Source organism: Ochotona princeps, chromosome 23 (assembly GCF_030435755.1).
Source record: "Ochotona princeps isolate mOchPri1 chromosome 23, mOchPri1.hap1, whole genome shotgun sequence".
Lineage (NCBI taxonomy): Eukaryota > Metazoa > Chordata > Mammalia > Lagomorpha > Ochotonidae > Ochotona > Ochotona princeps.
The window spans coordinates 1,333,604-1,348,893 of NC_080854.1; the positions used below are offsets into that span (position 1 = coordinate 1,333,604).

At 49.1% G+C, this 15,290-nt stretch overlaps 1 protein-coding gene across 1 annotated transcript; it reads left to right on the forward strand.

The window, feature by feature from the left end:
• Nucleotides 1–4,178: 4,178 nt before the first annotated feature.
• On the forward strand, nucleotides 4,179–4,869 carry LOC131483076 (solute carrier family 52, riboflavin transporter, member 3-like). The gene has a single exon (XM_058679988.1). The coding sequence runs from the start codon at nucleotides 4,234–4,236 to the stop codon at nucleotides 4,867–4,869; it is 636 nt and encodes a 211-aa protein (XP_058535971.1). The 5' UTR covers nucleotides 4,179–4,233.
• The last annotated feature ends 10,421 nt before the right edge of the window (nucleotides 4,870–15,290 follow it).

Consider the following 15,290-nt stretch of genomic DNA (forward strand, 5'->3'; position numbering starts at 1 on the left):
CTAAAATGCCACTGCTTGAACTATTTCTGCTGCAGGGTCTTTATCCAGTATTCACCCACCACAAGCCATTACCCCACTTCCTGGTTCAGTGAAGACACCCCAGAGTGATTGGGCAGTGATGCGTTTGCAGTGAAGAAATTGCATCTAAAACCTGAGCCAGGGAACAGGCAGCTTGCTTCAGGTGGAAATTACTGCGCTGGAGGGGACATTCTTGTCATTGCAAACAAGGGCAGGTACGGGTTCACAGAGCGTCCAGTCAGCCTCGTGTGCCAACCACCATTGTGTGTCCCACCTTCACGGGGGTGGAGACCGGAGTGCCAAAACTAAGTGAAGAAGGAGGGTGCTTGGCGTCACAGTTAAGACACCGTGTGCGACCCCTGCATCCCGTGTGAGAGCACCTGGTCAGCATTCTGGCTCTGGTCCAGATCCAGCTTCCTGCAGGTGCACACCCTGGGAGGCACGCAAGTCGCTGCCACCCTCCGGAAGGCCTGGGTTGAGTTCTGGGTTCCTGGCTTCACCCTGGCCCAGCCTCTGGCTGTTGGGGATGTTCGGAGAATAAGCCAGCAGAAGGAAGATCTCTACCTCTCTCTCTTTCTCTGTATCCTTTTCAAATAGGATGAAATTCCCTTTTCCACTGGGTGGTTTTTCAGGACCTCCCCCCGCCTCCCGTGCTCCTGCCATTCCATCCAGGGGCTGGTGTTGGCACTTGTCCCTGAAAGACAACTTTGCAAGCCATCAGATGAAATGAGCCACCACAACCACCACAAAGACTCGGGTTTCTGCCTCCCCGGGGTGGGGGGAGGGGTGGGTTAGCGTACAGGTCAGTGAGTCCTCACTGAGGGCTGGGACACACTCTACAAGTAGGCTCTGCCTGCTGCTCCAGGCCATGGGGCGGGAACAGGTTGCTACTAACCCAGCTGCCTCAACCCCTCCCATGCAGAGCTCCTGGGAAAGGGACCAGCAGGTAAGTGGGCAGAGCCAGCCGGGCAGCTGCCAGCCGGAGCTGGGGGGGCACAGTTGCCGCCACCTGGGGGCATAGGTCAGTGACGCTGAGCACCTGCCTTGGAGAACGAACCAGCGTGGACTTTACCCAAGTTGCAGGTTTCCGGCTCAGCAGCAGACATACAGCCTGGTGATCAGGGCTGCCTGTGCACCTGGCCCGCAAGTTGGGCTGGAGTTGAATCAGGCAGGCTGAGCCTGCTCACTGGGCTCGCACTAAACATTGCCTGGTTGTACCTCCACACTGCGGCCGCCCCTGCCACACTGGGGCAAGAGCTGGGAAGGGGATGACCTGGGGGAGGCTGCATCATCAAGGTCAGCTTAGGGAGGGTGGCGAGAAGAGACACGCCATCCCGGCCAGTGGACCAGCGGAGCTCCCGTTATCTCCTCCTTTCCTCCCTGCTGAGGGGAGCTGAGCTCGCCCGGGTCATCCCAACCTTTCACTCCAGGCTCAGAGAGGGTGAGCAGCCTGCTAAGTCACACAGCCCAGGAGCACAGGTCTGTCTGAGATTGGAATAAGCAAGGAGCCACCCGTCCCTGCCACCTGCGCCTTGTTAGGAAGAGGCCAGCACAGGGAGAGCTGGGGTGACTGCTGGCTATGCAGGGATGTCGGTGGTGGGCCGGGCCTTCCCTTGCCCCACCTGCTGCTTTGTCCCTATGTCTGTCCCTCCGTCTTTCCTTCCAGTCTTCAACCCACAAGACCCATGGGGGGCGGGTAGGGGTGCTTCTCCGGGAGGCTGGGACCCCGAGCACAGTGACACACAAAGCAGCATGTGTCCCATGCCCGGGCTGCAGCTGGCACTGTGCTGCGTGACTGAGCAGGCTCCTTGCAGGCTGGCCCAGGGGCTTGGTGCCTGCCAGCTTGTTTCTTCAGAGCCAGCCCTGGATGGGGGTTGGGGGAGAGGGGGTCAGGTGGTCCATCCCTTCACAAAGCAGATGGCCACCTGGGCACAGGGATGGCAGGGAGAGCACATGGGGTTCACCCTCCCTCGGGAGAACTCAACGCTCAGCAGATAAGCTCCTGGAACCAAGCTGCCGCTGATAACGCCAGGAAGATGTGAAGTCGGCAACATTGGGAGTGGAAGCTGCTAGAGCGCCAATGGCCAAGGTCAAACAGGGAGGGAAGGGCATGGCCCAGTCCTCACTCTAGGGTGGACAGAGCCCTGCACTCTTTTTGAGTGGCTAGAACCCTCAGTTTTAGCCTCCAGTTGTGAGGCAAGAATGCAGGAGACCCCAACCCCACACAGTACAGGGTAGCTCCACTAGCTCACACAAAGCATTCATTACAGAAGGCCCTGCGGGCTGCCTTGGAGCCTTTTGTAGCATTTATTTATGAATTTATTTATGTATTTGGAAGACAGAGTGACAGGGAGGGAGAGAGCTTCCCACTGCCAGGCCACTCCCCCAAAAGGCCATAAGGGTCAAGATTGGGCTTGGAGACTTTCCCGAGAGCTAGAGTGGCCTGGGGGAGATGCTCAGGGCAGACCTGAGCCTCATCAGACCATCACCCTGAGGCATAGTCCACAGACTGGCTGTGCCACCTCAGTTGCCTTATCTGTAAAATGAATGCAATCATGATGCCATGTAGTCATCATGGTGTGTGTGTGTGTGTGTATGTGTGTGTGTGTGTGTGCGCACACACGTCAGGAGAGGATGGCCATTATTGCTGCTGTTATCCTGGTGCTTCCCCAAGGGTGTTGCAGCAGTTCCCATACCAGGGACACCCCCTCTTCCTCCCTGACTCCTCCCTGGAACTTCCTCTCAGAGGGCTACATGTTTAAAAATTAAATGAGAGCAGGTGTCTAGGGGCCATGTGGAGCGCTCCCCAATGGGCCCCAGGCTGGCTGCCTTATCCCACTCCTGCCACAGCCAAGCTGGCTTCCTGGCTGCTCTTTGAACAGCTGGATCTCATATCTTGCCCTGGGACTTGACAGATGAGGCCCCGCCTCCCAGAATGGGGTGGGACAGGAATTTCCAGTCTGTTCTTGTCTCGATGCAGGCAGCTAGAAATGACAACATGGACAGGGCAGGTGGGTTGTGGGGAGTAAGCAGACACCAAGGTCGGTTTTATGGCGAAACAGGGAGAGCCGCAGGGGCAGCTGAGCACGGGGTTTCAGAGGGGACACTTGTCAGTCAATCCTGACACCAGGATTGTGTGTGCCCTGCCCTTTTGGATATGGTCACAGCTGCAGATCCGTTCACAGACGCTCAGCTCACTAGCTCGCAAGCCACCAAACAGTGTGAGCATAGAGAACTTTATTGTTGACCTGATCAGAAAGGAATGCTGAGGTAGCTGCTTTGTGATGTGACCCGGTCTGGTACCTTTCAGTGCTTTATGGGCCCCTTGTCTTCCTGATTATCCATCTGTCATCTCCTTGAGGCAGCGCCTGTGTCTGCCAGGCGGACACTGAGCTGTGCCCCCAGGGGCTGCTTTACCGGCAACTGGCTCCTGGCTCCTGCTGGATCCTTCCCCACTCCTCACTCCAGGCCCTTCACACTCACCACTGCCTCCTCCCCAAGTCTCTGCTTCCTCAGACATGTCCTTCCTTGCTGTCCACTCAAAGTCTGCTTCCTGCCCACAGCCAAGAGCAGAGAGCACTGGCCAATGCACAGCGGCAGCACAATGGAGCAGGAGCCCGCGTCTCTGAGAGAGAAAACATGGAGTACTAGGCCTCTATCCCAAGTGGCCCCCCACCACTTCAGCTTCACCCCTCCCCTAGCACCTTCTTTGCTTTGCTCTGAAACAGCCAGGCATTTTCCCAGCCTGCTTCTCCACTTTGTCCCTACTGGCTGCTTTTCACTGTGTCCCAAGGTCCAGAAGCAGGGGCATTTAGGAGGTTGGGTGATGCCAGGCATGAGACCAAGTCATTCCCTTCAAGCCACACAGCTGTGGTGGAACCCAGGCAGGTACCCAAGGAGCTTGGCTCCCATGGGGTGGGTGTTTGGGCTTGTGGTGCCTGGCGTCCAGTGCCCATAGGGGATTCTGCAGGAGAGTCACCAGGGCTTATCGATGTGTAACTGACTGTCCAGCTGGAGCTGCCCAGGAGCCCCCTTCCTGCTAATAAATTTATTCACAGGAAGTAAGGCAGGGGGGTGATAAGAGAAAACCTAGGCCCCCAAGCAGTCTCCTGCTAAGCAGTGGGCTTGGGGTCACTCATGGGATCCCTCTCTGTCAGTCCCCCTTCAGGCTGAGCCAGGCTGGCAGAAGCCGCTGGCCCCCAGGAGGACACCACCATGACCGTGCTCACACACCTGCTGGTTTGCATCTTCGGCACGGGCTCCTGGGTGGCCATCAATGGTCTGTGGGTGGAGCTGCCACTGCTGGTGACAGAGCTGCCTGAAGGCTGGAACCTGCCCTCCTACCTCACCGTGGTCATCCAGTTGGCCAACATCGGGCCCCTGCTGGTCAGCCTGCTGCATTGCTTCCGGCCTGGCTGCCTCTCAGAGGTTCCTGTGATCTTCACCGTGCTGGGGGTGGGCACCCTGGCCTGTCTGCTCATCGCCTTCCTCTGGAACATGACCTCCTGGCTGCAGGGCGGCCAGCACAGTGTCGCCTTCGTGGTCCTCACCTTCTTCCTGGCCCTGGTGGACTGCACCTCCTCTGTCACCTTTCTGCCCTTCATGAGCCGCCTGCCCTCCTACTATCTCACCACCTTCTTCATGGGCGAAGGGCTCAGCGGCCTCCTGCCTGCCCTGGTTGCTCTGGCCCAGGGCTCAGGGCTCTCTGCGTCAATGTCACAGACACGCTGGTCACTGCCAAGGACAGCAGCATCACACAGGTACCCAGCATGGCCCAGAGCCACGACACATCCACTTCCCTCTACCTCTGCAGAGTGCTCTGTGGCTGGCCTAGGACACAAAGTGACCTAAAGCACATGAGCCACAGAAGCACCATTTGAAAAAATTTTATTTCCTTTTCATTTTATTTTTTTTTACAGATGCAAAAATAAATTTTAATTACTATGTATCATATATTTCACAATATTATATTGTTTTGATGACAATGAAGATGTTTACATAGTTGACCAGGGTGGGAAGGGTTGAGGACTAGGGGAGTGTGGGTAAGACTGTTATTTCCAAATATTCCCACTCTCCTTCTTGTATCTGTGGAAGGAGGGAAATTATGGGAGATACTGCACCAGCCTCCCCATCACCCTGGTGCCCAGGAATGGGGAATGGCCACCCAGTGCCATCCAGGGTTCCCAGTGTGGGACCTGCTCTGAGGGTTGTGCTCATTGGTTTCAATAGTTCTGAAATGCTGTCAATCTCACTGATCCAAGGATGAGGAAATCCTTCCAAGGTCCATCGGCTGACACAGCACACCTCAGAGTCTCCATTCATCCAGCTATTTGTTGCCAATGCTTGGCTGGGGTAGTTGAGCAATTTATTCTTCTCTCCTTACTCTGCCTTGATACCAGATGCCCTCTGTAGGCCCCAATGGACTGTCATATCATCCATGTGCACCTGGGCATGCCGTCCACTGCCCCATCTTAGCCACTTAGGAGCTTCAGTTCTGACTCATGCACTCTATGATCAGACCACAGATCCTGTAATTCTCCTTATGGTTGGACCTCTGAGTCCAGTGGTTCAGTTTGGGCATAGTCTGAACTGATCTCAGGCCTGAGTCATGTGTGTTTGACAGTATGGGGTTCAGCTCAGTCTGTCACTCATGTCAGTCTATACACATACTGGTAGTTGGAATGATTGGGTCAGTTCTATCATTTTATTTTAAAGGCAGAAAGATGTAGAGGGAGAAAGAGCATCCATCCATTCCTGCAGTAGCAGGAGCAGGGCCAGGCTGAAAGCAGGGACCCATAACTCAGCCTGGGTCTCTCCCACATGGGTGACAGGGACCCAGGCTGCCAAGCCATCAGCTGCTGCCTGCCAGGGTTTACATTGCCAGGAAGCTGCCTTGGAAGTGGAGTCTGAACTCAAAACTCGGGGACTCCAATACAGGATGCAGGTTGCAGGGTTCCTAAGGGGCATGTTAAGTGCTGCTCCAAATGCCCACCCCGGTAAAGCTGTGTGAGTAATATGTGAGCCCAACGAGAATGTGAGATGCCAAGAAGGGCCAGATGATGGAAGCTTGGTACCCTGTGCTACAGAAAAAAAAAAAAAAAATGGAGTAAGGGGACAGGGGTCGGCCACATAGGGTAGTAGACTAAACCTCTGCCTGCAGTGCTGGCATTCCATATGAGCATCACCAGTTCAAGTTCCAGATGCTCCACTTCCAATCCAGCTCCCTAAGATCACAGCAGAGGATGGTCCAAGTCCTTGAGCCCCTGCACCCATGTAGGAAACCTTGAAGAAGCTCCAGACTCCTGGCTTCAGACAAGCCCAGCTCTCGCCGTTGTGGTTATTTGGGGGAGTGAATCAGTGGATGTAATAGTAATAAGGTCTCTCTCTCTCTCTCTCAATCTGCTTTTCAAATAAAAATAATAAGATAAAACTGTAGGTGAAAAAGGAACAAGGGCCTGGGGATTTTGCAGGGTGGTGGGATTCCAGGAAACAGAAGGGAGGAGGGGGCAGTACGTGGCACCCTGCTCTGCAGATGCAAGCATACCAGTGATAAAATGTTGCCCATTTTCTCCTCCAGGCGCAGGAGTATTTCCTTTAGGGAATCTCCTTTGCAAAAGGGCAGCTTGGCAGAGCTGTTCCTGAGTTGGCAGTTTCTCAAAATAACTAGCCACAAGTCCTCTATGTGCCAGAAGTCGATTCTGGGGCAGTGCATCCCACTCTGGCAGTCTTTCCATGCCTGGCACTTTTGTCGGGGCCAGGGGGTATGTCCCCACACAGGAGGACAAGTGAGCCCCTTCAGAAGAGCCCTGCTCCCAGACAGTTCCTGGCCTGGGGGAGCCTCTGAAACCAACCAACCCCGCCTCCAGGCCAGTCCGTTTCTGAAGGTTAGGGGTTCCTGAAATCCTTGGGGCCAGAGTTTGCTCCAGAATCTGCAGATTCCTTCATCTATTGATGTCTGGAAGGCAAACACCTGGGAGATCTGCAGGCTTGCTCTCCAGAGGCCTGAAGCAGCCAGGGCTGCAACCCCAACCCTGGACTGCTGGTGATGGGTGGTGTAGACCGCGAAGATGCTGGGCCAAGGAGGGGGCTGGGCCTGACAGGAATGGAAGAAGTAGGGTGTGTTCCAGGGAGCTCTGGGGTATTGGTTGTCTGAATCGCTGCTTAGGTAGCTACTTGAGTCAAGAACACTAAGTCACACTGTCTAAGGCAGAGGCCAGGACAAGTGAGGGACTGAGATAAGGTGAGTTAGAGCAACCACTGGCAGGCACATGATCTAAGGCTAGGAACAGGCCCAGTTGGGGAGGTAAGGGGACACCTTAACTGGGTTGAGGTTCCCACCAAGGGGCGCGTGTGCTGGAATGGGGGCTGCATTCTATCTAGGAAACAGTTGCAATCTCCCGAGGCATTAGTGTGGACTGGGATTGGATGCACCAGGCCAGGCCAGACTCCAACACCATCTGGTGTCCTGGAGAACCAGGGTGGATGTGGGACTGACTAGGCTGGGTCTCAACCCCATACTGAGCCATGTGTGAGCTGCAGGTGGGTATGGACGAGCCATGGCTGGGCTGAAACATCCAACAACAAGAACCAGAACGGGGTGAAAGCAAGCCAGGAAAAGCCACTGTTCCTGCTAGGACAGGAGGTGAACTGAATAGGGCTGGCTCAAGGACCTCCTGGTATGTGCAAAATCTGGCATTGGGAGAGGTTCTGATGGAGGAGCCTGGGCAACTCCTCTGGCAGGACACAGTCCCTGCAGGTAAGCGCAAGAAGCATGACAGGAAACAGCCCAGAATAGGCCATGGAAAGTTTCCCACTGGCATACATTTGGCACGGGTCAGGGGCAGACCAGGCTGAATCGGTTCATGTCATACACTGGTAAATCCAAACACCAGAACAGAGTGTGGATCGAGCCGGGACTGGTCGCGACAAAACCAGTGCACACTATGGAACACTGGGTGAGGTTGCCTGTACTGGATTTGACTGCATCACCCAACCAGCATGTGCGAGATCCAGGAAGGGAGGGGCAGAGCCGGCGGGGGTATTAAGGGGCTGGTCCCCTCGCCAGACAGCTACTCCCACTGGAGAGCTTGGGCTGGGATGGGGACAGACCAGACTAAGCAAGGCTGCAACACCTGTGCGCTGCACGTGGACTAGATCAGGGAAAAGCTAGGCTGGGCTGATTATTCCTGCTGGTGCAAGCATAAATTAGAGTGGGTGAGGGATGTTTGGGCTTAGCCGCAGCATCAACTGGCAGAAGCTGGCACTGGGGACTAATTCTGTCAAGTCAAATCACAGAACCACCCACAGAGTGCATAAACCAGGACTGAGAGAGACCTGGGAGGGAAATAGTGGGTTTCCCCCTCTTGGGTCACTACTCCCGTGGGATGGCATGAAAACTTAGACGGGGTCTGGGGTGGCTAGACAGAGAGGCACTCAACAACATCCGTGAGGGCTGGAGAGTTGAATTGGTTAGATGGAACTTAGCTTTAATACCCACTGAGAAGTATGAGAGCCAGATGGTATGTGGGACAGACTGGACTAGTCTGCTATATATACTGGCAGGCCAGGGTAGGGGGTGGGCCTGGTGGGGGTTATTGTGGGTCAACCCAACTAGGCTGCAGCTCTCACTGGTTGATGCAAGGGCCGAGTGTGTGCTGGGCAGAGCCAGGCTGGACTACAACACCCATTGGTTCCAGTGGAAATCAGGACTGAAAACAGAACCAACCCAGCAATTGAAACCACCAGCTGATCTTGGTGACGGACTGTGCTGGGCCCTGTGCTTGCTAGAGCATACAAGAATCTGATCTGGGAATACTTCAAAGTTTCTTTGGAGATCTCCCCAATCGAACTGCTGAACTCAGAACCCTAGCCAAGAAAAGACAGATGACAGAGCAAGTCAATCAACCACCTCAGCTATATGTTGGCAGCGAAATACTGGGCAAATGAAGACTCTATGATGGACTGTGTCAATCAGTGGACGACCTCATCGAGTGAAACTGGCAACGATTCATAACTGGAGAACTATTAAAGCCATTTGAGCAAGGATCTCAGAGCATGCCCCACATCCGGGACTTGGGGTGGGTGGGAAACTGGGTGGGGCTTCTCCATCAATATCCTCCTTTACCTCAGATACATGATGGAAACAATATGGACATAATACTATTACCCACTTCCCTATACCCCCTGAACCTTTTTTTTTTTCTGTAATTAACTATGTAAAGATTGTCAACAAAAATACAATAATATATATATATATATTTTATTGTATTTTTATATATATATATATTTTAAAAAAAAAGGACTGGGGAGGGAGGCAGTGGACTGTCACCACACTCAATCCTCTGTGTCCTGATCTCTTCCAATCTCTGAGGAGACAGAACGATTACCCCGCTGTAGGAAAACCCTAACATATCAGATACGTGGTTTCCGGGACACATAGAATTTTTGGGGAGATGTGATCTCACAATGAAACTGTAAATCATCATGGACGTTTGTAGGAGGACATTGTGACCCTAAAAGGTCAGTGAGCACAGGATTACAGTTGGTTGGATAATATTTGGAGGAGAATAACCAAATGGCTACCTTTTGTATACCTTATTGGATATCATCTGCATATGTATATGAGAACACCTGGTGGAATATACAAGACAAAAGGAGTTCCAAACAAGCATTAATGGTTTTGTTGATAAGCTCAGCGCTTCCTCCCTTATCCTATATGACCCTCAGAGTATAAAGTCTGATGCTACTAATAAACTACGGCTTTTGACCATCAGTCAGGGTCCACCTGTTATTATCGGCTCTGTGCACCAAGTCCATCGCTGCGGGACAGCGACAACTGGCGCCTGAACGGGGACTTGAAAGAAGAAAAGAAAGTGCAGTGGAGACCCCCACAGAAAGTGGTGAGTGGGACAATGGGTCAGAACCAGTGTAGGGCACAGTCTTTTATCTCTCTTATGCAGAATTTTTTAGTGAAAAGTGGAACGAAGATAACTAGGCAGCAATTGCGTTCTTATTTAGAGCTTGTTAGTGAATATAATTCCTGGTCTCCAGATGAATGGACACTAGAAACTGGACTTAAGAATTTTACTCAGAAAAATGGTGAAAAGGCCGGAAGGATAGAAGATATTCAAGTTAGTTTTTGGATTATATCGGCTTTAATTAGAGCTATTATTATAATTTTAGAAGGGGAATCTGCAAGAAATTCCTCTAAGGGGAGACACCCCCGAAATGTAGCTAAAAAAGAAGTGTTTCATAGTACGAACAAGGAAGAAAGAGAAAGGGAATCCTTAAGAGGCCCACCTAACAGGAAAGGACGCTGTAATATGGCTAAAAAAGAAACGCCTCATAGTACAGATGAGGAGGACAGCAAAGAGGAGCCAGTGAGAGATTTCCCTAACGGGAGACGCCACCATAATGTGGCTAAGAAAGAAATGGCTTATACTAGAGATGAAGATGAGAAAGAATGTGTGAGAGACCCTCCCACGAGGAGATGCCACTGTAATGCAGCTAAAAGAGAAAGGCCTTACACTACAGATGTGGAAATTAGGAAAAGAAAACTTGGAAGATGTTACCATAATGTGACTGAAAATGAAATCAGAACTAAGAAAAAGAAAATTTTCAGTGTTAAACCACAGGATTTCTCTAGTGAGGTAAATGAGGCTGGGATAAAACAACAGTTAAATATCAGCCCATGCCGTCTTGCTCTTAAATCTGATCAAAGACATTTCCAAATGCCTGATGTTTTCCGGAGACCTCATGAATTCCTATTGCTTTTTCCAATCATTCTTAGTCAAGAAAATAATCAACCTACCTATGAAAGCCTAGATGTTAATGCCATCATAGCTTTTAAAAAGGCTTGCGTGTCCTATGGACCTACTTCTTCTTATGTGTGAGAATATTTAAATGGCTGGAGCCAGGGAGCAAACTGGATTCCTTATGATTTTGAAGTAATAGCAAAAATAGGGTTTTCTCCTTCTCAATATTTACAATGGAAAATGTGGAGAAGCGATATGGCTAAAGAAAAACTGCTGTCCTTAGGAGCATCAGGTTGGCAACTCCCTGGTGGGGGACAATTGACTTATGATATGTTGGTTGGAGATGGACAGTGGGTTACTACAGAGCAACAGATACAGCTACCTCAAGCTGCGTTCATGCATATACGAGGTGTAGCATTGTGGGCATGGGAGAAAATTGAGACTGGGTCTGAATTTGCAGGCAGTTATACAAAAGTCATTCAAGGAGCCAGAGAATCTTATGCTGATTTTGTAAGACGTTTGACAGACTCCATTGAAAAACAAGTTAGGGGAGAAGGCACTAGGAAATTGTTGTTAAAGCAACTGGCCTTTGATAATGCAAATGAGGACTGCCAGGCTGTTATTCGTCCTATCAAAGAAAAAGAGGATCTTCTGGGTTACCTGAGAGCCTGTCGCAACATAGGGACATTTAAACACCGTGCCCGCCTAGCAGCACTTGAAACTTTTGCTATTCAAAAACAAATGAAGGCTAAATGTTTTAATTGTGGCAAGACAGGACACCTTAGAAAAGATTGCCGAATGCTTCCTTCAACTCAAAAATACCATGCGGATACTTTTAACAGTCACTCCCCTGGAATATGTCCTAAGTGCCGAAGAGGACAACACTGGAAAAAAGAATGTAAATCCAAATTTGACCGTGATGGCAGATGCCTGTGGCCAGAAGACTCTGGGAGGGGTCAGCCCCAGGTCCCAAACATTCACAGGTTTACAAAACGGGAATCTGCAGAGAAGCTACAAACTTAAAACTGCCACTGTCTCATTGCCCCACCTGTGCTCCTCACCCTGCAAGTATAAATCCTGGAGGCTGAAATGCCAATCAGTTGTGGTGTATGCATGTTATTCATATAGCACTTTTTCCTATACAGCATTGCTTAATCATGTATACTAATTTTTAAGTACAAGTCTTTATATTAAGTTAATTTTTATGTTCACTGTCTCATTACGTTCTCATTGTTTAAAATTAACAAAAGCGATGTTCTTGCTTTAAGGAGTGTTTGGGTGATGTCATTATATCATTATAAAGTGGATGTTTGCTGTTTTGTTTGTTAATGTGCCCAAGTTGTAACCGCATGTCTTTTGGAATATTTTATAATGCTGAGGAAGCTGGCCTTCAGTTTAATGGCTAACTTTCACAATAATCACCAATTTCAAGGTCTTTTGTTGTGGTAGATGTTTAGCAAACTGACTTCATCTGTATATCCCTTGCAACTTTTGGGAGCTTGGAATTCAAAGATACTAGGCTTTTGTAAATCTTGAGGGTTTTTTGGGGTGGACATTTAATAACAATGTGAAATTTTATCGTAAATAATTTGGTATAAAATTGAACTCGAACACTATTTGATTATTTCAAGGTATAAGTTAATGTGATATTCATTGTCTACAAAGTGTTTGCATGTATTAATTGCATGTATTAATGTAATTCTTGTGTTTTTGGCTGGTTATCAAATCTCTCACTGCCTTTAATGTGTCAAGGTTTTGTATTTGTTTTAAAGATATTTGAGTGATGATCTCGCATCAATAACCAATTGTAATCTATCATGTGTTATGCTAATGTCAACAACAAATCTTGTTTCAGATATTTTTAGCTATCCTTAAAAAAGCATTTAAGAATTCAAAGGTTTCAAATCCTAGGGCTTCCCTTGGTATTCTTATGAGGCCTCAAGAATGCCAACGGATCTATCTCCCGTTTTGTGGAGACAGTTGACCAGGCTATTGGATTATACTAAGATTATTACCAAATAGCAAATGGAGTAAAATTTTATTGTGTCAAAATGTTGTATACATCCATGGAGTTGTGATGGTTTAATTTTAGTTTGCGTTGCTAATTATGTATTCTTAGGATGGCTGTATTGCTGGGAAGACTGAAATTTGCAATTTTAGATTGATGGAGGGATTTCATAGCATGATCAATGTTTTTGTCTGAGTTTCTTGGTTCAAAACTATTGATTCAATGGCGTTTCACTTACTGGTTTCTGGTGAACACTACTACTAAGCTTGGTTGAGAATAATATTTTCAAGTCTCCAAAAGTGTGTGTGTGTTTGTGTATGTGCGCGCATACATGTGTGTCTTAACATTTTGTCCTTTGTAAAAAGTTGCTTCAAATTGTTATCATGTGTTGCTGTTTGTTTATCAAGAGCAGGTTGCCTTGGGGCTGTGGCAACCTGCAGCCACGCCCAGAGCTTTCTAATAGGATTGTAAAAGCACAAAGATGTTAGTTATGCTTTAAAAGCAGAAGGGGGGAATATGCTACCCCTGTAAATGCATTAATTTGGCCTTACTCACCTTAAATTTTCTTCAGATCTTGCCTCCTGGTAAGCACCAGCTCTGAGTTACTGGAGGCTGCTTGCAGGCTCAACACGGACACCTTTTGTTTGATGGAGGGACCCAGCCACTCACAAGTGGAGAGGCCCTGGCACCTTGCTAACTATGGGAAGAGGGTTTGTTTGTGTTTTCCCAGAAACTGAGTTGCAGCCTGTGTGGGTGCCAGCAGGTAATATAAAGCCCTGGACTCCATTCACTGGAGGAAGCGCCTGCAGTAAGACAACTTCACGACTTCATTCTGAAAGATCCATCGCTATCAAGCAGACATTGGAGGAGGAGGAGGAGGCCAGACCCCTCCCAACACCGGGTGACATGAGGGATTCTAAGAGATTGGTGCATCAAGCGCAACTGTCCTTGACATTATGATGCATTTGATAAACACTAATAATCCGTGGGAAAGGTTATGCTCTTGTCCCTAGAATTTCCTGATGGAGCCTCAAGACTATGGCTCATCTGACCTCGAAAGTGCTGCAGCTCCCTTGAACTCAACACTGCCCCTGGAGAAGATGGAACCCCCAGTGGAGCGGCCTCTAAGAACTGAAAAGCTAAATTTGTTTAATATTCCTCTAGTTCCACTACAGGTCAGGAGTGCAGAGAAATTCTCCACCTTCTTAGAATGTTTGAGGAAGACTTTAAGTGTAACTTGTTATTTATAGATTTTAATGACCTTAGACATTAGAAAAGCCATAGAAATTTGTGGTGGCATCCAAGGACGACTCTGACACCCTCTTAAAGGAGGTTGTGTGTATAGAGCAGGGGGGATCTCAGGGTGGAGTAGGAGGATAAGAGGAGCCCTCTATCCTAGTCCCGGAGACCCCCGGAGGCCTCCCATGTGCTTTCGCTGCAGAAGCAGTGGATATCTGCCTCATCAAGGACATCGAGAACCGTATCCCGACTGCCAAGGAGATCACAAGGAAGATGAGTGCCCTTGGAGGCCGAGAACTCTGAGGTCAGTCCTTTCCTATTGGATTTCTCACAGGAAATTGAAGCAGCCCAGTACCCTGCTCATAGGGTCTGGTGACCTGGGAACTTAAGCCAGGAGCCCCGGGAGGCACTCAGAGACAAAAGGATTGTAGGAGGAGCTTCCTCTAGTTCTTAACTAGTTCCAGCCTTGGCTCCCAGCCCTCTCTTACACCAACCATCAGGGTTGCTTATGAGTCCCATGTAGAGTTAAATTCTTCCTCACTCACTAAGTTGTTGGGGATTTCCCTGCTCACCTACCTAAAACTTTTCTATTCTTCAATTGTTAAATGCAAAACTGTGCTTAACCTCCATAAACTGCAAAATTTAAATTGGGTTAAGAATCTCCCTGAAAAGCTTTTATCAATTTAAAACTGTTAATGCTAAACAAGATGTAACTGTAAAGAACTTTGATGTTATGTTTGAACTCAGCTGCTATGTATGTTAATGTTGGTCTTTACACTATTCCTGTGCCACTCTGATTTTGGTTAAATAATATTGTTTCTCCCCATTTTTCTGCTCGCCCAAGAGCGTGTTTCCCCTACAAACATCATTCAAGCCTAATTTTACAAAACACAGAAGGGGGATTTGTAGGAGGACATTGTGACCCTAAAAGGTCAGTGAGCACAGGATTACAGTTGGTTGGATAATATTTGGAGGAGAATAACCAAATGGCTACCTTTTGTATACCTTATTGGATATCATCTGCATATGTATATGAGAACACCTGGTGGAATATACAAGACAAAAGGAGTTCCAAACAAGCATTAATGGTTTTGTTGATAAGCTCAGCGCTTCCTCCCTTATCCTATATGACCCTCAGAGTATAAAGTCTGATGCTACTAATAAACTACGGCTTTTGACCATCAGTCAGGGTCCACGCGTGTTATTATCGGCTCTGTGCACCAAGTCCGTCGCTGCGGGACAGCGACAGACGTTGATTTATAGAACTTGAC